Raw genomic sequence first — 23,198 nt, forward strand, 5'->3', positions numbered from 1 at the left:
CAATATCAGAATCCGATTTTCCAGTACCTATTGAACATGTACCACGATAGACCAACTGTTGCTTCACAGAACAGAGAGAAATCCAAATGAGCCTAAATTGAGCTAGAAGCAGAGAAATTTGGGGGCAAGAAAGATCTCTAGAGCTTAGAAATTAAATAACAAACTTCTAAGTAACCCACAGGCCAAAAGGGATGAGTCAAGGAATTCAGAGAGCGCATTGGCTGAAAGAAATGGGAGGAGCATCTCAGGCACCTAGCTCTGTGCACAGCCGCTTTGGTACCCAGAGAGAGCCCCTCAGCTGTGGATGCTCACACTAGGAAGAGAAAGCGTCTTACCCTGCAACCACAACCTAGCCCTGCCATAGGGAAGGAGGGGTTGGAGATGGCTCAACGGTTAAGATGTTGCTGTTGCAGAGGACCCAAGTTCAGTTCCCAGCACCCACATTAGGGGACCCACAACTGCTTGTAACTCTAATTCTGGGGACCTCGTCTGTCCTCGGGTACTGTGGACACATGCATAAGCACATGCACACACGCGTGCACACACACACACCTTATTTATTTATTTATTTATTTATTTATTTATTTATTTATTTATTTTTTTTTTTTTTTTTTTTTTTTGGTTTTTCAGAGCAGGGTTTCTCTGTGTGGCTTTCTAGATCAGTAAGAGTCACAAGGGAGTTCTGTGGCCAACTGTGTCCATGTAAATTCAGGACTCAGATGCAGTGGACCTGTTTATTTAATAACCACAGGCAATCCGACTCACGCAGAGTAAAACGGCCCAAATAGTTCTCTGATACATGGGTTGGAATTCACAAATGGAAACTACAAAGACCCAGATCCAGATGGTGTAATTGAAGGATTCTGAATTCTGCCAAATACTGAAGGAAGAAATACCTCCCTCTTTATATAGCCCTGTGTGGAAAGTAAAAGAGGAGGAGCTAGAGAGCTTTATGAGGGCAGCATTGCCCACTGAACAAAAGAGAAAATAAGCTAGAGACCATGTCCTTTGTGAATGCAGATAGACCATTCCTCAAGAAAACACTGGATCCAGGTGTGGTGGCGAACACCTTTAATCCCCACACTTGAGAGGCAGAGGCAATCAGATCTCTGTGAGTTGAAGGCTAGCCTGATCTTCAAAATGAGTTCCAGGACAGCTAGGACTACATAAAGAGCCCCTGTCTCAAAAAAGAAGGAGGAGAAGAAGGAGGAGGAGGAAGAAAGAAGAAAGGAAGGAAGGAAGGAAGGAAGGAAGGAAGGAAGGAAAAGAAAAAAGGAAGGAAGGAAGGAAGGAAGGGAAGAAGGAGAAAAAGAAAGGAAAGAAGGAAGAAATAAAGGAAGGAAGGGAGGAGAAGGAAGGAAGAGAGAGAGAGAGAACAAAAGAAACGAACAAACAAACATCAGTGAGCCAGCTGGGTGGGCACACACCTGTAATCTCAGCTCTCAGGAGCTGATCGAGGAGGGTTATGAGTGTGAGACCAACCTGAACTGCATAACAAGACCTCGCGTCTCCAAACAAAACAAGCACACAGCATTGGCAATTCTCCCCTGCCCCCTCTGTGTGTGGGAGGCGTGGGGAGCACTGTGGTGAAGTCACAGTCAAGTAGAATTTATCCAAGGAACGCTATGTAGTATTTGAAAGTCACTGAGTACAATCCACTGCTTAGAAACCCCACATAATCATACAATTGATGCAGGGGGGAAAAAAAAGAGTGTAGAAATTGAACACTTTCTCGTGAAATATAAATCAGTGCTTAACTCAAAATAGGCCGTTAATTGAAATGGAAAATGCATAAAACTCTAAGGGAAAATTTTATGACCTTGGGTCTAACACCAAAAGTGTAAGTCAAAGGAAAGGGAGGTGGGCAGAGATAAGAAAGGGGGAGGGAGAGGGGAGGGAGGGGGAGAGAGGGAGAGAGAGGGAAGGAGGGAAGGGAAGAGGAGGGAGCAGGGAGGAGGAGGGAGAAATCTATGGTTTGGAGAAAATGTTAGCAAATCGCATATTTTCCAGAGAACTTGTACCCAGAACATGACTTAGCAGCTAGGAACAAGCAATGCTGATGTAAATTTAAAGACAGAGTGCTGGTATTGAGGCTCACAGCAGGTAAAAGGTCCTGCCCACAAGCCTGCTGACCTGGGTTTGACCCCTGGGACCTACCTACCTGCAGAGGTGTCCTTTGACACATGTGTGAGCGTGTGTGCCTGAGTCAGGGTCCCCGGCACCCATATAAGCCCTGAGCGTGGCCGCAGTGCCTGTAACCTAAGCACTGTGGGGTGGAGGGGTGATTGGGTGCAGAACTCCCTGGCCGGACAGCCTAGCTAACGCAGTACTTCAGGCTTAGTGAGAGACCTTGTCTCACGGTAATAAGTCAGAGAAAAGTAGAAGACAGACAACCCTGCTCTGGCCCCACGCACGCACACACGTGCACGCACAGGCACATGCACACACGCATGTAATGTGACACACCTCTGTGCACTTCTTAGGAGAACTGGGATGTAAGACCCACTGGCTCATTTGTACCTTGCTGGTGGGAAGGCAGAGCGGCCATTCTGGAGAAGGGGCTAACGGTTGCGTGTAAAGGTGAACATACACCTTCCCTGAGGTGCAACTCCCTGCCCCTGTGTTATTTACTCCAGGGAACTGAACCTGTCACTTAAAGGTTAGAAACAGGTGTTTGTGTCCACTCTACAAACCATAATGACTCAGACTGGAAACCACATGAATATCCTTCGGTGGGTCGATGAGCCAGGCGTGGAGTTCATTCATACAGTAGGAGAGTACTCGGCAGCAAGAAGTAACAAGGTATGGACACCACCCTGGTGTCTGCAAGGCAGAAGAAGCCAAGTTCAAAGAGCAGAAATCACTCGGTGATCATGACTGCCTGCTGCTCTTCCAGAGGACCCAAGTTCTGTTCCCAGCACCCACGCTAGGCAGCTCACAGCTGCTCGGAATTCTAGCTCCAGATCTATCTGATTCCCTCTTCGGGCTTCTGAAGGCATTTACACACAGAGAGGTACACATAAATTCTACACTAAAGGGCTGGGCTGGAGTACAGTCTTGACAGAAGGATTATCAAGCCTGTGGGGGAGTATTGCGGTAAATAAGGGTCAGGATAAACAAATAGGCCGAATAGATGTTTATTCAGGGAGAAATAACTTACAACCTAGACAGATGAACACCAGGAAATTCAACCCGATCCTCTCCTGTCCGAGTCACGCCAGAAAGAGAGCGCCTTCCTGGCCCCCTCCGACCTCCTTCCTCAGGTCACCTCCGCCCATCGCTCCACCCCCCAATGGGCGTGGTCAGTGCTACAGAAGGACGGGGTACCTCAGGTGACTGTGCCACCCGGAAGGTCCTGGCCTCTAGTTGGACTATCAGAGCAGAAGGCTTAGGGACAGTACAGGTGACTGGAAGGAGCCTTTCAGAATATGTTGGTTGTTGTGGGAGCTTGTGTAGGATGGAATCCTGTAGAGGGCTTGGTTATCTGGATACTTTTGGGGTTGGAGGTTATGTTCTGTAACACCCGCAAGCCTGAGCTTAAAGGTATCACCAGAGCTCTCTGTAGCAGGAATCTCTTCTTCCTGTCAGCCAGCCCTGTATTGCTGCCACCCGGCTGACCCCTGGGCTCTCTGGCTGTGTGATCGAAGGCTAACCGGCGCTATTCTAAGGACGCCTCCTGAACTGGGTCATTACTTCCTCCTCAGTGTATAAGACAAGAGTATTTAAAGATGGTAAATTACTCTGCCGGGTTCCTGTGTCCAAACATTCCAAGTAGGCAGTAGGACTGCTTTCCTGGATGCCGTCTTCCTCATGAGAGAGCGGAGACGGAAAAGGCCGGTCCTGGTGTTTTCCTTCTTGGTGAAGAGGGTAAAATCCTTCCCAACACACACTGAGTCTCACTTTAAACCTGTCCTTATACTGCCCAAGCCTGGCAGACTCAAGTATTCATTTGACTGGTTTCCCAAACTGGATCACACTGGCAACGCTACCCAAACACATGCCTGTTCCAGTCTCAAAAGCAAAGTAGAAATCCTCCTTGGGGTCACATGCCAAGACTTGTTCCCTCTTCTTCACACCATAAAGTGATATTACTTCCTGACTCTAATTGTAAGGTCTGGGGAGGCCTTATATCCCTCACGTCAGTGCATTTTGCCTTGTTACAACACAATGCCTGACACTAGTCTTTAAAAAGGGGGGGGGGATTCCTTCAGCTTACGTTCCCGGAAATCTGACCGCTTCTCCTGTGGGTGAGTGCGCATGCATAGAGGTATGGTAGGGATAAGAGTAGATTAAGAAAACAAACCTGCTTCATAACCATCTACCCATGTGGTAGCTAATCCGCTCCCATCAGGCATTAATCTTAACCTTTCCCCAGGGTGGTGGCCTAGTAATAATCTCTCCCATTAGCTCCCACTGCCTAAGGGGGCCACTGCCTCTCCATACTATCATACCAAGACTCTTGCTATTAAGTGTCCTCACGTGGGGGCTCAGGAGGAGATAAGTGCCACCTGGCTCATTGCCAAAGCAGGAAACAGCAGTTCTGAATGGACGCTCAGGTCTCTGACGGTAACTGCTGTTTGTACCTACATTTCCATGTCCAAGAGTCATAGCATGACTGACTTCCAGGGCAGAGAAAGTCAATCCTAAGTCTGTCTAAAAGAGAGAACACGGAAATGTTAGCAGTACTTGACCACAGCTGTGGAAAGGCTACTCCTTTAGGAGCCAGGGCTGGAGTTGACTCTGCGCTTGGTTTGCTATAATATCCAGCCCTGGGGGGGGGGGACAGACTGAAATGCTGTTTTCTGTAGGGTGTGGGTTTCACTCCTGCGCTATGAATGAAACTCAAACCATTGGCGTTAGTCCCTCTCAGCTCTGGGCTCCCAGAATACGGGTGTGTGGCTTCTCAGCAGATGATGGCACACAGTTTAGGGGAGTTACAGAGAGAGGCAGGGGTGTGCTGGATTCACAGGTGCCTGAGCCAGCCTGCATTGCCTCTGACCCACACTATGTGATGGCGACAAGTCACGCAGTCTCTAAGCCCGTTGGCTTCTTCACCTGGGAAATGAATAAAAGTAGGACCCACCTGATAGGGGTCATTGTAGGATGAAAAATGGTGTGGTCACATGCCACTTACTGACAGAAATAGGCTCTGAGACATGAGTCAATGGTGCTTCTTTATCTCTGCGGGCATCATAGACTACACCACAGACTCAGAAAACACCTAGGCTGTTGGGATATGTATGTATGTATATGCCACATCCTACTGTGAACCAAGCACAAAGGAAAATTATAGCACCCAGAAACTTGACAAACAGATGTATGCAGTTGTTGCTACCAATGTAACATGTGCACTGTTCTCTATCAACACGCATTCAGAAGTAGGTGTCTATGCCTTGATGATAGTTTAAAATGCAGCGAATATATAAGCCAGTAACATCACCCATTATTTTTTTGTCAACATTAGTTCCCACACACAGTTGTCTGTGCTGTACTTTTAGATGCATGAGTACACGGTAGGTTTGTTTACACCAGGGTTGCTTTAATTGCATGAGTCATGTAGGGAACTGAGATGTTGTGAGGTCAATGGGCAACTACAATTTTCCTATTCCATTAAACTCTTATGTGCCTGCTCTCATGTGTGTGATCTGTCGTTAATGGAAGCATTATGCAGCATGCAACTGTACATAAAGAGCTACATAGTGTTTCTTAAGTCCTAAGTACCCAACAGATGAGGCCTATGTAACCAAACTCCAGAGTGTCCAATGATGGACATTTCACCAGAAACCAAAGGCTGAGGTTCCTAAGTGTAAGTGATAACACAGAGGCGTATCCTTTATCCTCCGACTGCTACTTTTGTCTCTCTGTCTTTGTCTCCTCCCACCCCATAAGAAAGACAACACAGCTTGCTTATAAAGGCATAATTGAATAATTCTTCCTAAAGAATACATATGAATGGCCATAAAGCATACAAAAAGATGTTCAATGTCACCAGCCATCACAAAAAAGGTAAATCCAAACCACAATAACGTCATACTTCAATGGTAAAAATTGATAATCCCATGTGTTGGCAAAGATGGTGGCAAGTGAGAATCTCATTTGTTCCCGAAGGAAATGAAAAACAGCTATAGCCAACATCATGTGACAATACTGTGGTGTCTCAGTTAAGCACATATTTGTCAAATGACTCAATAGTTTTGTGCCTCTGTTTTTGTCCAAGAGACTTAATCCCTGCAGCTGCTTACAGACATGCGTACTGATGCTCAGGGTGCATTGTTCAGAGTTTGTTGTTGTTTCTGTTGTATTGGGAGGGGGCGTTGGGGACATGTATGTGTGTATACATGTTTGTGTGTGTACACGTCCTTGTGGAGGCCAGAGATTGATATTAGGTGCCTTCTTTGATCACTCTTCCCCATATTTATTATGGCAGGATCTCTCATTTGAGCCCAGAGCTTGCCAATAGGCCACTCTGCTAGCCAGCTTGCTCCAGGGATCCCCTCTCTCCATTCCTGAATCTGAGATTACAGAGAAGCTGTCAAGCCTCCCAGGTTTTATGTGCATGCTGGGGACCCAACCCAAGTCCTCACCCTTGTATAGCAAGTTCTTTACCTACCAAAGGGTCTCTCCAGCTCTGTTATTTGTTGGCTTGTTTGTTTGGGGTTATTTTGTTTGGTCTGGTGTTTTGAGACAGCTTCTTGCCATGAAACCCAGGCCCGCCTAAAACTCATGGTCCTCTAACTTCAGCCTCCTGAGTACTGGTTTATAGGTGTGCACTGCTGTGCCTGGCTTGTGTTCTTCATCATCGTCATCATTATTATTCCATTTATTTTTATACCACTGCTTGTAGGAGTGCAAACTTGCACAGCTACTTTGGAAGTCAGTGCGGCGGTTTCTCAGAAAACCGGGAATCAATCTACCTCAAGACCCTGCTATACCAATCTTGGGCAAATACCCAAAGGATGCTCAGTCTTACCACAAGGACACTTGTTCAACTATGCTCATAGCAGGGTTGTTTGTAATAGCCAGGACCTGGAATCAAACTAGATGCCCCTCAACTGAAGAATGGATAAAGAAAATGTGGTACGTTTATAGCACTCAGCAGTTTAAAAAAATGACAACCTTTATTTTTATAATGTATGTGTGTAGGTATATGCATGAAGGTCAGAGGGCAACTTGTGGGAGTCAGCTCTTTCGCTCTACTATGTGGTCCTGGGGTAACCAGGAAACCAGGCTTGGCAACAAGTGTCTTTACCCATCGAGCCATGGCTACACTCCCAGTTCGTCATACCCTGAGACTGGAGGCATCCCAAACCATGGCATAGCTACACAATGGAGTACTGGAACGTAGAGGACAGAGCTGTCAAACGTGGTGGCAATGTGGAGAAATCTCAAAGAGCTGTGTTAAATGAGGGCCCCAGACCCTTAAAAACCCCACTTATGGGGAATTAGAGAAAATGAAAAACTGAGTGGCTGCAGTTGGGGAAAAACAAAAAGGAGGTCAGGGGAAAAAAAAATCTCCTGAGATAAAGCAGTTGAATCTCTTGTGTTGGCGGCGGTCAACAATTATAAAAATTCGTCAGACTGCATGCTTTAAATGGATGGACTTCATGGCATGCAAGTAATGCCTTTCAAAATCACAGGGGCCAAATGTCCCAGTGCCATCCAACCTGTTGTCCCGGATGCTTAGCATAAACAGTGCTCGTTACTGGAAGCAGGGTCATCCCAGGCTCTTGGCTTCCTCTTGCCTCAGAGCTACGGATCCAGCTGACATTGACCGATTTCCAGTGCGCACCACGGTGCATCCCAGGCGGAGGCCAAGGGAAACAAGCCTGTGTTCCTGTCACTAATGATAAGAGCCTCCACCGGATTCTCTGCCAGGCCATGTTCATCGTCATTACACCCATTGAAGATGAGGACAGCAGTAATGAGCTGGGTGTTATCAGCTCACAAATAATTTATAGCGGGCAGACTAGGACAAGAGCAGAGCTTTTTTTGGCTGAGGAGGTTGCATGTCACTCTTTCAAATCTAGGCTAAAAATGATTTATAATACGTAGTCAGCCACTCAGCAAGCGAAAGAGTCCCTTTCTTCTGTCTCAGGCATCTGAACACTGGGCCTTCTGCTCTGAACTATCAAGGAAGGGTGTCTACAGCTCACCCCACCTGCCACAAGAAGACTTGGTCAAAAATGAGACCTTTCCAGGGATCCCTTAACCCAAACCCAAGAACAGGCCAGAAGCGGGGGGGGGGGGGGACTTCAGGAACAGAGGACCCTTAGGAAAGCCTAGAGATCATGCTCGTGAGATGAACTCTGGAAAATTGCTAAGAGGGGTCAGGAAATAGCCCTGTCTGAGAGAGAATGGGGGGGCAGGGAGCTGGACCATAAATGTGTTCTTGAAGTGGTGTGGATGCTTGAGCAGAACAGAGTGGCTACAACTTCAGTGGCATCCCAGGAAAGGGTATTCGGGGTGTGTTCTTATGCTTCTATGGGCGCTTCAGGGAAACAGTACTGATAACCTGTAGATGTTAATACCTGACCCAAGAGAGGTGAGCCACCGTCCACCAGAATCTTCTGTTATGACCACATATTGACCGACAGCCTCCTGATAAGGGGATTAACTCCCCTAGGCACTGTGACCCCCAGACCGTGTGTAGTGGTTTCTGTTCCCATCAGTGAGCTGAATCTCTATAAAAAGTTCATCTTGGGTATACTTAGGAGGGGTGGGTAACTTTCCCAGCCATGGGTCACCTCAGAATAAGTTAACTGTTTTTATGTATCTATCTGTTTTTATGTATGTATGTATGAATGTATGTATGTATCTATCTATCTATCTATCCATCCCTTTTAATATGCATGGCTGTTTTGTGTGCATATGTGTCTGTTCACCAGTTTTGTGCCTGGCGCCCATGGAGGCCAGAAGAGGGTATCAGCTCTCCTGGAACTGGAGTTATGGTTTGTTGTGAGATGCCATTGTAGGTGCTAGGAATGGAAACCAGATCCTCTGGAAGAAAAGCCAGTGTCCCGGACTGCTGGGCCGTCTCTCTAGCGCCATCAATTGGTTGTTGATGAAGGGACTGGGGTGTGTGTGTCATTGAGGCTCAGGCATCCACCATAGAGCTGCTCCCTGAGCCCTTGGGGAGGGGACCTCTCTATCATGTGTTCCTTGTTCCTCTTGTTAGGACAGCCCCAAACCTAGATCCCCTGGTCTAATTCCTTCAAAGCCTAGGGTTCCTCAGAGATCCTCAGACTGAGCAGCCTTCTACAGACACCCAGCGGAGTGTCCTTTGGAAAGTAGACTTTAACTTGTAGAACAATTTAAGGATCACAGAAAGAAAAATGAGTGGGAGGCATAGAGGTTTCCCGTTTAGTCCCTGTCCTGCATACCATGCTCCTAGGCTGAGTGGCAGCTTACGGTTGGCGAGACTCTTTGGCACGTCATGATCTTACATTAGAGTTTCCTCTTGGTGCAGCACATTCTGTGTGTTTGCAGAAGTATGGTGGTGTATGCCTGCACAGATACAGCAGTGGCCCTGCCCTCAAGACCTTCTATGCTGTGCCCGTTCATCCCTTGCTGCGGGCCACGATCGCTTTACCGCCTCTGTTGCGTCCGTCTCCTTTTCCGGAATGTCATAGAGTTGGAGTCACGCGGTGTCTGTCTGTAGCACACTGGTCTTCAGTAGCACACTTCTGAGTTCCTTCCGCTCCGCGTCGTGTTGCGCTGAATAGTGAGTGCTCTGACTCCCACTGCTCACCAGCCACTTGACAAATAGGACAGCATCGTCTGTCTGTCATATCTCACCCTGGATCTGCACAGCCCACAGACTGTGCCGAGACAGCTCTACCCCTCCAACAGGTTGGTGGTGCTTGGGGCAAGGGCCAGGACATATGCGTGAATGTTACAGCCAGGGAACCCAGCCACACCTCATGACTTGGCATGAAGCTGGATGCTCTGGGCTAGAGGAAATAGAATTGGAGCCTTATCCATCGGGGGTTCTGAGAGCAGATCTAGGTAAGCAGCATGCCGTTCGCTCCCTGGAGCTTAAAACGCTCTATGAAGTCGGAGAGGCAGTGTCTGGCAGTGGAGCTAAGCTGTGTACGGTTTTGCATGTGAGTCAGAACTTGCGTATTATTTATACTGTCTCTCTTTGTGGCCAAAAGTCTAGCAAAACATGTTTCTTGCCCCATTACTCAGCTCTGAACAGTGGCCAACATTACCTCCATGAGAGACTCAGATCGGGTGCTGTGTGTAGGATGAGCTCTGGGAGAGGAGGCACCTCTGTCGCATAGCAGAACCTTCACAGACTGGAATGTTCTTGTTACCTGCGCCTTGTGTGTCCCCAGGGCCTCCAGAAACAAGTCGGAGAAGAAGCGCCGGGACCAGTTCAATGTCCTCATCAAAGAGCTCAGCTCCATGCTCCCGGGCAACACGCGGAAAATGGACAAGACGACCGTGCTGGAGAAGGTCATCGGATTCTTGCAGAAACACAACGGTAAAGGTCGAGTTTCTTACCATATCTGTTCCACCCTGCCCTTCCTTCCCACAGGCGATGAGCCTGTCAGATAGGACACCCCTCTGTCATCACAAGGTCACACTTATCACTCACGGGCTCGCCTCCAAAGGCTCTGCACTTGCAAAAACAAAAACAAGCCCTATGTCCAGTTGGGGAGAAGATTGTCACAGCCCCAAATGCTTTATGAGCCTGAGGGGAGACTTCAGAGCAGCTCCACACACGGCCTGCACAGGTGGCACTCATAAACCCCTGGAAACCCCCCCAGTACCTGCCCCTTTCTGTCTGTTCTGACTTCACGCTTGAAGCCGTCTCTGCCCTTTGGGATCTTAGCCCGTTGGAATCACTAAATCCATTCACATTCCAACCCTGCCACTGGCGGAGGTTATGCTGTCTCTTGACATTACCACGTGACGCCATTCTGGATCGCGCGTCTTCCTCGGATCATCCTTCCTCAAGCACTCTTACCCCCTTTATGCTGGGGGACACTTAAAATAGTGTCCAAAGCAACCATAGCAAAACTAAGTCAGTAAAACGTCAGAGGACAATTGAGAGGACTCGGGAGCCACCCATAAACCAGGACAGCAGAAATCTTTCTGCCTGCGACGCCAAACACAATAAAATCTGGAAAGTCCAAATCACTGAGGGCGGAATTGCAATTCAGAGCTTCGTCAAACCCTGTTTTTCTCTGTGCATTTCTTAGACAAGTTGGAATCATGGCAGAGAACAGCGCTGGGTCACGGGAAATTGTCCTTATACATGTTATTTTTCATCATCTCTTTGAGAGTTGAATATACCTGTTAACATCATGCCAGCAATGGCAAGCTGCCCTTTATCTCGGAGATGCTGTAAGAGAGAGTGAAGAACATGTTAATTACTTTTGTTGAAAGCCATGGGGAAGACCACACAAGCAGAATGGCAACAGCTATCGGCCCTGATAATTTAATCAGAGTGTTTCTATTTCCTGAGTAATATTTTAGCCGAGTGAAATAGCAGGTTGGTTTGATTGCCAAGATTTTTTTTTTTTTTTTTTGTGCAAATTACTTGAACTAGGTCAGTACCACAGAGAATCAGGGCAGCTGTTAAATAGGACAGCTGGAATCAAGTTCATCACTGTGACATTTACCATGCTCTCTGTCCACTTTGGAGTTCCCTGATTCTCTAACCCGAACCCCAGAAGGGCGAGACCAGGAGCAGTATCCCTTCCCAACACCAGGAGAGCCTCTCAGGCCTCCTGCAGTCAGGGTTATACAGAGTCACACGTGTGTGTTTCTGAGATCCCCCCCCCATTCAGAAGAAGGGAAATCCACAGCAAATTGACGCACAGAAGTAGGGTGCTCACACCAAACTGTGGCTCAAGGCAAAAAGCCAACACAGCCACTTCGAGTGTCTTCCAAGTACACGTGACGTCCACAGGCAGCAATGGAACAGAGTCTTCCTTTCCGCATTAGTGCAGAGTTCTCAGAAAGCGAGCCGTGCTTCCCTTCAGAGCCTCTAGACTTCACAACAGTGCGTCTCTGAAAGTCTCACGGCGTAGAAGAAGTCAATGAAGAGTAAGAGGTTAACTTCCAAGTCAGACAGCCGGGAGACATGGACGTTAAACCCAGCAGCCCGTCTTACAAAGTCCCGTTCTTAGGTCACCTTCTACAGTGCTCTACAGGTCTGAGTCCTGGGGCCCCTGTTGAATCGTCTGTCACAGCTGCACACGTGTGTGCATGCCTGTGTGTATCACATACATGCCATAGGACAGCCTTGAGTCTCATTGTTCAGTGTTTTCCACCTTTTGGAGACCGGGTCCCTCACTGGTCTGGAACTTGCCAAGTAAACCAGGAAGCCTGATCAGCAAGCCCTGGGAATCTGCCTGTGCGTGCGGGTCCTGACTCAGGGCTGGGCTCACACGTACATATTACCATGCCCAAATGTTTCTGTGAATTCTGAAGATAAAACTCGGGTACTTGTGCTTGCAAGGCAAGCACCCTAGCAAATGCCTTATTTAAGGTCTCTGTTGCTGCAATGAAGCACCATGACTGAAAAAGGGTTTGGCCTATACTTTTAGATCACTGTTCATCCCTCAAGGAGGTCAGGACGGGAACTCAAAGCAGGAGCCCGGAGGCAAGAGCTGATGCAGAGGCCATGGAGGGTGCTGCTCACTGGCTTGCTCCTCATAGCTTGCTCAACCTGCTGCTTTCTTATAAAATCCAGGACTGCCAGCCCAAGGATGGCCCCGTCTACCCTGGGCTGGACCCTCCCCCATGAATCACTAGTTAAGAAAATGCCTGATAGACTTACCTGTAACCCAATCTTAGGGAGGAATTTTCTTATTTGAGGCTCCCTCCTCTCAGATGATTTTGCTTTTGTCAAGTTGACATGAAACTATTCAGCCCCAAGATCACTAACTTTTCAAGAAGTCTATTATTGTTGTTTTGTTTTTTTTTATTGTGGCAAGCATGTTGGTAACTTGAAGTCAGCCACTGTAAAAGTATTTACCACAGAAACAGGTAAAGCTCCAGACTGAGACCTCTTATTTGGGAAATAGAGAGCCTTTACCTGTAGACCTGTAAGGCTGACATCAGTGTTACTTTTTAACTTTTTATTTTATGTGTACAGCTGTTTGTCAGTATGTATGTATGTCAGTGTACATGTATGCTGTTACACATATCTGTGAGTTGCCATATAAGGGTTGGGAATTGAACCTGGGTCCTCTGGAAGATTAGATATTGCCATCTCTAGCCCGGTGATATCAGTATTTTTTAAAGTCCCCCCCCCCATGTCATGGAATGTGTAGGCAAGGTGAAGAAGTATGTGTTGTAACTACAGGTAAAATTAGAGAAAAATGATTAAGTGCACGTTATAGTTATAATTATTTAGCTCCTTCTTCAGAAATCCTTCAAGTATCCCCATTTTCTCAGCTTGGGAGGCAAATCTTGGTTCTGGAATATTCATGCATTCTTTCTGCAGCAATCCAAATCAAAATGAAAATACGACCCCACATTCTTGCAGTGAGCCTTTGTGTCAAAAGTATCTCTTGTAAGACATAAGCCCCTACATTTTATAAGTGGCAAGGGATAGTGGATGTCCTTGACTGTTCCTATCTGAAGTGGTATTCCACAGCCCAGGCTGGCCTGGATGTTATCATCTTCCTGTATAGGAAGCCAACCAAGTATACTTTTGCACCAACATCAATTCCCAGCCCTTAACGTCTGCCTCTGTGGGCGGAGGTGGACCCACAGCAGAAGATGTAAAAATACCTTGGAAACCACTGGAGGGCTTGGAAATATTATGATTAACAGCCACCCACCACCACCCCCAATTCTCCTCTGTTGTAACTCACAGTTGTAGAATGTTCACCTTCTAGTTGCTGCTGGCATGCCTGAACAGTGTTATCTTTGGGCTACATGTACTCCACGATATCTAGAAAATGTAGCAGAGATCCAGCTTCCAGAGTGAGTGGCTACTACCCTGTCCGAGGGAGATTTCTACCTACAGGGAGCACTTGGACCTTATGTCTTTGCTCACCCTGCCTTCCGCCTGTAACTTACGGCAGCAGTCACATCAAATGCCCATGGAGCGAGGACTTTAATTTCCCTTCGCAATGGACCTCTATGTAAATGAAAGACCCCCTCTCTGGGCAAACGCTCTGCAGTTTGATCTTCCTGACTGCAAAAGTTTTTCAGACGAGGAGAAAAGAGAGGAGGCTTAATGCTTTAAGATACCCATGCCTTTTCTGAGGGTTTAGGCTACAGCGATGATTTGTATCAAGCCCTGGGAGTTCTGCCCTCTCTCTCAATTGCATCAGCTTGACACCCTCAAGATGAGCTCTGGCCTAGCTGTGTGTGGCAGCTCTCTCTGCTTCCCAGAATGCAGTTCGCTGTGTGTATCATGGGGCCTGGCACCGTGAGGCAGCCCTTGTGGCCATGGATGTGATGGATGGCCTCATAGCTGATGTGGTCTCTTCCAGATCTCATCCTGTGCTGTCACCAAAAATATCTTTGAAGTTCTCCTGCAGCTTTTAAGGCCACTGTGCTCGTTAGTCTTGTGTCAACCTGCACAAGCTCGAGTCATCTGAGAGGAGGGAGCCTCAATTGAGAAAACACCTCTGTAAGATCTGACTCTAGGCGTTTTCTTAATTAGTGATTGATGGGGAGGGTTCAGCCCATAGTGGGTGATGCTCTCCCTGGGCTGCTGGTCCTGGGTTCTGTAAGGAAGCAGGCTGAGCAAGCCATGGGGAGCAAATCAGTAAGCAGCACCCTCCATGGCCTCCGCATCGGCTCCTGCCTCCAGGTGCCTGCCCAGCTTGAGTACCTGTCTTGGCTTCCTTTGGTGATGGACAGACAGTAATACAGAAGTGTGAGCCAAACAAACCCTATCTTCCCCCAATTTGCTTTTTGGCCATGGTGTTTCATTGCAGCAACAGGAACCCAAACTAAGACAGCAACAAATGATGGGCCGCCCAATTTTGTCTGGCGACAACAGCAAAGTGTTCTTTAGAAGGAAGGAAAACGTCATCCCTCCGGGAAAGCCTGATTCTCACAGGGACACTGGTGATGGGCGGAATGAGTCAGGGCACTGTCCACATCCTTTTACCTCATGAGTAACTGCTGAATCAACTTAGACTCAGTCAGACAGAGGATCCACTCCCTCCCCATGGAAGAGAGATTGCATGCGGCTGTTGGGCGTTGCTCATTGGCAGTATTGCCTGGCATGTATGAGGTCCTGGGTTTGATGCTTAGCACTTGAAATCTCTCCCGTGTATAATGGGCAGATCCTCTGTCTGAACAATTTGCTTTCTGCACGAGGTTGCTCAACAGGCCCGTTTCATTCCCCGAGGTGTAAGTGGCGTGTTCTTACATCGTTCTTAATGTAAGTGGGGAAAATGTTGGTTCAAGATAAATGAGGAGAAATAGATGTGCTGTTGCGTCTGCGGCAATATTGAGGTGATTTAACAATAGAACAAAAATTTAAGTACCAAAAAAAAAACAGCTAGGATATTCAAGGAGCCCTGCACGGACCTGTGAGTATCCAACTGACAAGTGTGAACCGTGTCAGTCAGTTCACACCATGACGTAGAATAGATATAGACCAACAAAAACAACAACAACAAAGTTTTAAGAAAAGTAAAAACCAGGTCTTGACAGCATCTCTGTGTGCTAAGGCTAGGAGCTGTGAGCTAAGCACCTCCCTAGCATGTGAGGCCTGTACCACAGAGACAGTGGAATAACAAGTCTGTTTAACAAGTTGTTGCTCAGTAATGACGGAGAGGGCGAGAAACGAGCCCTGTCCTACGTGATATATGGGCTTATTTACCGCAAGCCTGCGGTGTCTTTGCAAGGTTCTTTTTGAAGTGCGGGGAATAGAACCCAGAGCCACACACGGGAAGCAAGCACACGCTCTATCTGTGAGCTCTACGGCCAGCCCTCGGAATTTTTGTCAGCCCTAGATTTCAGGAGTGTTTCTGCTTTGCCTGAGTAACTTGGCGAGATACCATCGTGTCCGTCTTTGCTCCTCCGCTTGAGGGTGCCAACTGCCTAATCCTAGCTGCTTAAGACTTCAGAGAGTGAAGGTCACAGCAGTGGCAGGCTCTCTGGCTCTACCTGTGCTCATGACGGGACGTTCTCTTCTCCACGCCGTCATTAAAGGCTGTGACAACATCAAAATGTTTTCAGCCCATTGTATCCGCAGTCCTCTGAGTTTGGAAGTCAAGGCTAACTTATGTCCAATGCTTTCTTTAAATAAAGATTTACACAAAATAACACAGACGAGACATGTGTGCATTTATTAATTCCACATTTGAAGTGCCTTGAATTTGAAGATTTATGTATGTTTCTCTTTTTTGATTTTTTTTTTTTTTTTTTTTTTTTTTAGAAGTCTCAGCCCAAACAGAAATCTGTGACGTTCAGCAGGACTGGAAGCCTTCATTCCTCAGCAATGAAGAATTCACCCAGCTGATGTTGGAGGTAAAGGGCACTTTCAAGTTAGCTTAACAAATCTTGGAATGCAGCGAGAAATGAATGTACTCAGACCACACAAGGCCTGGGTTCAGATCACCAGCACCACAAGAAGCCAAGCATGGTGGCCCAAGCCTTTAATCTCAGCACTCTAGAGGCGAAGGCTGAAGAATCAGAAGTTCAAGGCCATGCTCTGTTGCTTAGCAAGTTTGAGACACACGCACATACACTGGGCCTTGTCTGAAGACAGTAGCAGTAGCCACCACCATAACAAAACAAACAAAATGTAAGGGAATAGCTCAGTCAGTAAAGTGTTTTCCTCACAGTCATGAGGACCTGATTTTGGTCCTCAGAACTTACATCTTAGAAACTTGACACATATTTATAATTCCAGTGCTTGTGAGGTGGAGATAGGCCTAGCCAGTCAGCCTGGTCTGCATGGTGACTTCCAGAACAAAAGAGAAGCCCTGTGTCAAACAAAAACAGTCAAAGTGTTTGACTCCTGAAGGATAACTTCCAAGGCAGATTTCTGGCATGCATGTGCATTCACATACATGTGCACATGCACTCACACACATATTCACATGCACTCACACATGTATGCATGAATTCACACACATGTGTACACACATGTATGCATGCATTCACATACAGGCATATGTACTCACACACATGCAAGTGCCCTCACACACTAGTTCACATACACTCATACATGTATGCATACACTCACTCACATGTACATGTGCGCTCACACATGTATGCATGCGTTCACATACATATGCACATGCACTCACACATGTACACATACACTCGCACATATATGCATGCACATACACACATATGCAATGCACTCGCACATGTATAATGCACTTACACATATATGCATATGTACCATGCGCATGTACTGACATACATATACTCACATGCACATACACTTTCACACATGTGCTTGCACATGCATGTACAATAGCACACAGACATTCATATACATTCAAATTTAATAGGTTAAAGAGCTTAGTGAGATAGAAATTAAAATGCAGCTGCTTATTCCTTTAGCTTCCATACCCAAACACAGCTTCTCACGGCCTTGGAAATAAGCTTGGAACAGATACTGGCTTGTGACTCTGCCTGCTGTTGTTTATGCTTTGGCTACTGTGCTGGGCCACCTCAGCAAAAATCCCCAAACTGGATATGGTGGAATGCTGTCTGCTCCCTCGGTGACTGTAGGTCAGGCCCTACGTGTGGTCCCCAAAGAAGAGGCATAGGTCATGGACCGGGAGTGAGTGGCGGAAGTAGGCAGAAGGGGGAAGAAGGGAAGAACACCATGACAGACAGAAGCCTCTCTTCGGGGTGCACAGGTTGTAATTTTTCCTTAGTGGACACACATTTGGAAGTAAGTCTTTTAAAGTTACGCTTTAAGCCTGAGCTCATGGTACATTAACATTATGTGGGTGTCAGTCATGGTGACCTGTGCCTCCCACCCAACCCATGCCCTTCTTTTACGAGATGCCCATGCTCCTTCCTCTGGTTACTGTGTTCCCCGGAGGACCAACTTTGGGGAGTGGGGGCAGAAACTGAGCTAATAACCTCTAACCGTGCCCTTGAAATTTTACCCGTGGGTGAAAGTTCTCTGGACAGACCGGTCTCCACAAAGCACTGGCAGAAACTCTGGCTTCTGACTTGGGGAGTTTTCTGGAGGTGCATGCATACAGCCATAATGATGAACAGAGTCAGAGGAGACATGGCTGAGACCTGGGACAGAACAGCCCAGCCAAGGGAAGTTCATGGCTGCATGACCGCAAATGGCTCCTGGCTGAGGCTTCAGGGGATAAGTCTGTCTATAGCTCCTCTCTGTGCCTATGTAGCACTGATGTAAACTTCAATTTCCATAGATTAGCTATGCGGAAAACAGAAAGTACTAGAATAAGAAAATGCCAGAATAAAGATGTCTAAATATTATGAAACATAAATGCATTAATGAACATTTGCAGCAAATGAAAGCTACTTAACTCTACATGGGAACTATATTTAAAGGAAATACAGAACTTTCTGCTGAAGCAATGTATTTTAAGTATGTTAAATTTAAAGCAGCCTGTGAAATAGAATGTTAATTCGATGCACCATTATGCTGCTTTGCAGGCATTGATTTATCTTTTAGTTCCTTCGGAAGAGGAGTTAAAAACATATAGCCCTCTGGAATCAGCCACTTTTTAAGAGCCTGTTAACTCAACATTTTTGTTTTATCCAGTGAGTTTCAAAGTATCCAAAGCATTTCACAGAACAAAGCTTCTGTGAAGTTTTAAAACTTTGGATAAATGCATGTCTGGAACAAAGACCTAGCAATCAGGACTAGCTTTTCTAGAAAAAGATTTTAAATTAAGGTGGCTCATCTTAATTAATGCCCCTACGTATGCAGCTGCTCCCAGAGTAGAGTCCTTGATGCAGCTAGACCGGAAGACTAAATACGTGGCTTGGATCTGAAATCACACCTGACCACCCAGCCCTGGTTCATGGAAGACAACTCTGAGCTGGATGTCTACTGCCTACTGCTGGTATCTCGCTATGCTGAGCTTCTCTTCCAACCTGTTGCCCTTCAGTAGACACAGATCTGGGGCTGACCCAGCAGAACCATCTGGTTACTCCTCCCCTGTGGTCCAAATCCTCCAATGTGCCCCCTCAGGTTACTCGTGAGTTTCAAAGGTGCAACTTATTCCGAGTGTTTGTCGCATATCCCCCTGCACATTCTCCTCTCTCGGGGACCAGGCCCTCCTAGGCTTCTGGTCTTTGTAGCCAGGAGATTCCTTTTATTTCCCTGAGGACGCAACTGACTGGGAACACATATGCCCTAGGAAATCTCTAATGCCTCCGGACATGGATCTTTCTTTCTTCCTACCATCTGCCAAAGGGGCCCAGAACCGATTTCAGGACTCACACGAGTGTGAAGTACAAATGAACAAAACAGCCCAGTTACAGCCCAGCCTCTCTCTCGGGGAGAATGTAAGCCCAGGAAGACTGGACAAAGCACTTGGAGAAATGACTCGAAAAGAGGGAAACTTCCTTTTTTCTCTTTTCCTTTTTTCCTTCCTTTTTTTTCCCTTTGCATGTATTTCTTTTATTTTTATGTGCATAGGTGTTCTTGCCTGCATGTGTGTCTAGGCAAAGCATGGGTGCTTGGCGTCCACAGAGGTCAAAAAGGGGCATTGGATACCTTAGAACTGGAGTTACAGACAGTTGTAAGCCACCACCTGGATGCTGGGGACCAAGCCCAAATCTTCAGCAAGAATACGCACTTCAGCTGCTGAGACACCTCTGGAGCCTGCAAAGGAGAGAAAGTTCTTGCTGGCTGTGGTTGGGGAAAGTCAAGGTCTTTCTGCTGTTTCCCAGGAAAGCTCCAGCAATCTTTTCTCTTAACCCATGCACCGCCCCAGAGGATGCAAAGAACATTCCACTGAAATTGGTCTGTAGGTGAGGGAGGCTTCACGTCTCTGCAATATGCAGCAAGGGTAACCCTCTGGCATCCATGGGAGGCCCCTCCCATGGATAGGGCCACATTGCAGCTCTGCCGTCACACATAGCGTTGCTGTGGGATTTCCAGAGCCGTGGCAAATGGCAATCATTGTTCACACAGAGACTCAATGCGGGAGTTAATACACTTTGTGAATAACGCCAGGGAGCCGATGAAGGTCCTCTCGCACCTGTGAGTACCTCCGGCTTTGTAATGCCGACGTGATGGACAGACTCAGGGATGACGTAGGGTCACTGTACAAACATAAGCAGAAAAAAAATGGCTCATTCAGCTATTTTCTCCAGCCTTCCCTTCTGTTTCCAGAAAGGTCCAGCTGATACCATCGAGAATGCCTCCGCGCCTTAGAAACATTCACCGGCAGGACGGCTGCAGAGGACCTGGGGGGAAATGGGGGTTACCACAGGCTGGGGAGGGGAGGGGCGTGGGGTGACACAAGGCTCACAGGCTCTGATTTACAGACAGCTGGAAACAAGAAGTTCTGGGGTGTTATAGCTGTGCTGCAGGGTGCCTTAAGAACAACAGTGTTGTGGACCACAAAAGGTAGATGGAGGGGGCTTTTAATTGTCTTCACCATAGATGGCAAAAGCTTTAAAGTCAGATGGATGCCTCTAGCCTGAGTTAAATATTATACCATCTACACACACATCAAATATTCCATGGTACCCGTGGGTGGAGCTTGCCTCAAAGTACTACCCAAAAGAAACCACTGAGTTGAGCTTGCATTGACAAAAAAATTTAGATTCTAAAAGAGAAACAGTTTATGAGAATAATTGAGGGGGTGGGGCAGGTAAAGTTACAAAGCTTTTATTTTTTTTTTCGCCATAACTCACAAGTCTAAACCAGAGTTCCTCGGCCTCAGCATGACTGGCATTTTGCAGTTGGTCATTCTCTGACGTCCTGTGTATTATATGATACTTTGCGTCAACTCCTACCTCTACTCACTAGATACCGCTGTCACACTCCAGTAACAATGACCCCAAATAGCCACAGACATTGCCGGATACCCCAAGGTAGAGACCCATTGATGTGATCCCAAAGGATGAGGTTTCTTTAAGAGATGTGCTTTACAAAAATCAACTCAGGACCAAGGGGCCTGGAGTTGCTGAAACTGTTGGAGGGTAGGTGTCGCAGTAGAGGCAGAGGCAAGAACTCGTGAAAACACCCTCAAAAAAACGAAAAACCTGGAGAATTGACAAATGAGACAGCATGAAATTAAACAGCTTCTGCACAACCAAAGAAACTGTCAGCAAAGTGAACAGACAACCTACAGCATGGGGGGGGAAGGGGAGGGGGAAGTCTTGCACCAGCTATCCCGCAGACAGGGGGTTAATACATAGAATATATAAAGAACCACAAAAACCAAACACCAAAAAATAAATAATAATAATGAATAATAATAATCCCATCGATAAAATGGGCCATTGAATGCAAAAGGCAGTTTTCAAAAGAAGAAACATAACTTCTGGTCAATATATGTTTGTTGAGGCCTTCAACAACCTTAGCCATCAGGAAACATAAGTTAAAATTAAGATCCTGTCTCACCCTACTCAGCACATCAAGGAAACAAATGAGGAGTTGAAGATGTGGTCACACGACTCACTCACATCCTGCGTGCTAGCCCAGCCCCCTGTGTCCACCTGATTTCATACCCCCCTGCCCCACGTCTAACCCTCAGACACAGCCTGCTATGGCCACATGCCACCTGCAACCGACAGAATAAATTAGCATGTGTGGGTCTCATTCCAAAATGCAGACATACCAAGATAGGGGGCACAACCCCAAATCCACCAGTCCCACGGAATGTCCCCCAATAGGAATTACCTGAATGTTACTTCTCAGGGAATGACAGAGAACATAAAGGGACAGTCATAAACTTCAGCGGAGAATGCAAGGAGTTTAAAGACACACAGAAAAACGATTCCATAAACTTAGAATAACTGGAGAGATGCCCAAGGCGACACGGACTCAAGGCTGAACGGAGCTATGGAGACGTTCCAGGATTTTAAGACGGAATTCAATAAAGGGAAACATGGAAGAGAACTAAAGCTGAAAGGAAGACAGAACTGAAAAACTCGGCAACTCAGTAAGAAACTCGTGGGAAAGCCTACAAGGAGACCCGGTCAAAGAGAAGATGGGTTATCAGAACCTGAGGACAGCAGAATTATAGCACAAAAGCCAAGATTCTCTGGGGGGAGGGGGAGTCAAGCACGGGACAAGGAACACACAGGAATTGTAGGACACCATGAAAAACCAAAGCTTTGAGTTACTGGCATAGATAAGGGAGAAGTCAATGATAGGCCAGATCTCCAACAAGATCATAGAAAACTAAGAAACAACACATCCATATAGATGAAAGAAGGGCACAGAGCACCAAATAAAAAGACCAGAAAAGAAAATCCCCATGGCACATCATACTTACACTAAAGAAAAAGTGCTGGAAACTGCAAGGAAAAACACAAGCCACGTATCCAATCAGTGCCCTGTTCTGCCGCTCGACCCCCCCCCCACACACACACCCATACCCTCCTGACTTCGCAGAACCAATACCCTTGTGTGGGGGTAGGTTCTCAGCAGCACCCTGGGAGGATCTAGAAAAGGGCATCCAGAATGTTTCCAAACCCTTCTAAGCGAACGTTTCAGCCCCTCCCCCTAAACAGAAAAGTTCCCAGATTTGGAGAAGACGGTATTTCAAAGACAGCAGTGGCCGGCTTCCTGTGGACATCCATCTGAGCCTATGTATCGTTCCCCCCAAAGACATATTGGACCTTGTTTTCAACTGCTCTGTCTCTCACCAGGCTCCCCGGCCCCCAGCCAGTCGCCAGAGAGACCCCATCTTTGCCGAATCTTCGGCCTGAGATTAGAAATCCGCTTTGAGTGGTGTGGTTATAGAAATTTTATAAGCATGCACAGTCAAATTTCAATAAATCTGAAAAACTAAACCTCAAGAGACTCTACCCTGTGAAAAAGCATGGCCCATGTTTATTTTCTCGTAGCGGAAGCAGGGCGCCTAGCAGACCGTATGGACGCTTTCACATACCTGCGGCTTTTAGATATTCAGAAACACTTGTGTCTGGATGACTTAGTTACAAAGCCCCCACTCCCACCCAGCCTGGTGGAACGAAGCAAAACCTGCTTTTGGAGTCGGTAGGGATTAAAATCAAGTTCCACTGTCTTCCTGCCTCAGCCTCCCAAGTGCAAGGATTACTGCCTAATGCCAGCACAA

The 23,198-nt window shown here is 46.9% G+C and overlaps 1 protein-coding gene across 1 annotated transcript in view; it reads left to right on the top strand.

The window, feature by feature from the left end:
• Positions 1–23,198, top strand: part of Npas2 (neuronal PAS domain protein 2) — a 110,351-nt gene that overhangs the window by 22,848 nt on the left and 64,305 nt on the right. Inside the window, exons 3-4 of the mRNA XM_051204395.1 lie at positions 10,338–10,486; positions 16,367–16,458. Of these exons, the coding sequence (XP_051060352.1) occupies positions 10,338–10,486; positions 16,367–16,458 (241 nt within the window). The remainder of the gene's footprint in view (positions 1–10,337; positions 10,487–16,366; positions 16,459–23,198) is intronic.

This window comes from Phodopus roborovskii, unplaced genomic scaffold (assembly GCF_943737965.1).
Source record: "Phodopus roborovskii unplaced genomic scaffold, PHOROB, whole genome shotgun sequence".
Taxonomy (NCBI): domain Eukaryota; kingdom Metazoa; phylum Chordata; class Mammalia; order Rodentia; family Cricetidae; genus Phodopus; species Phodopus roborovskii.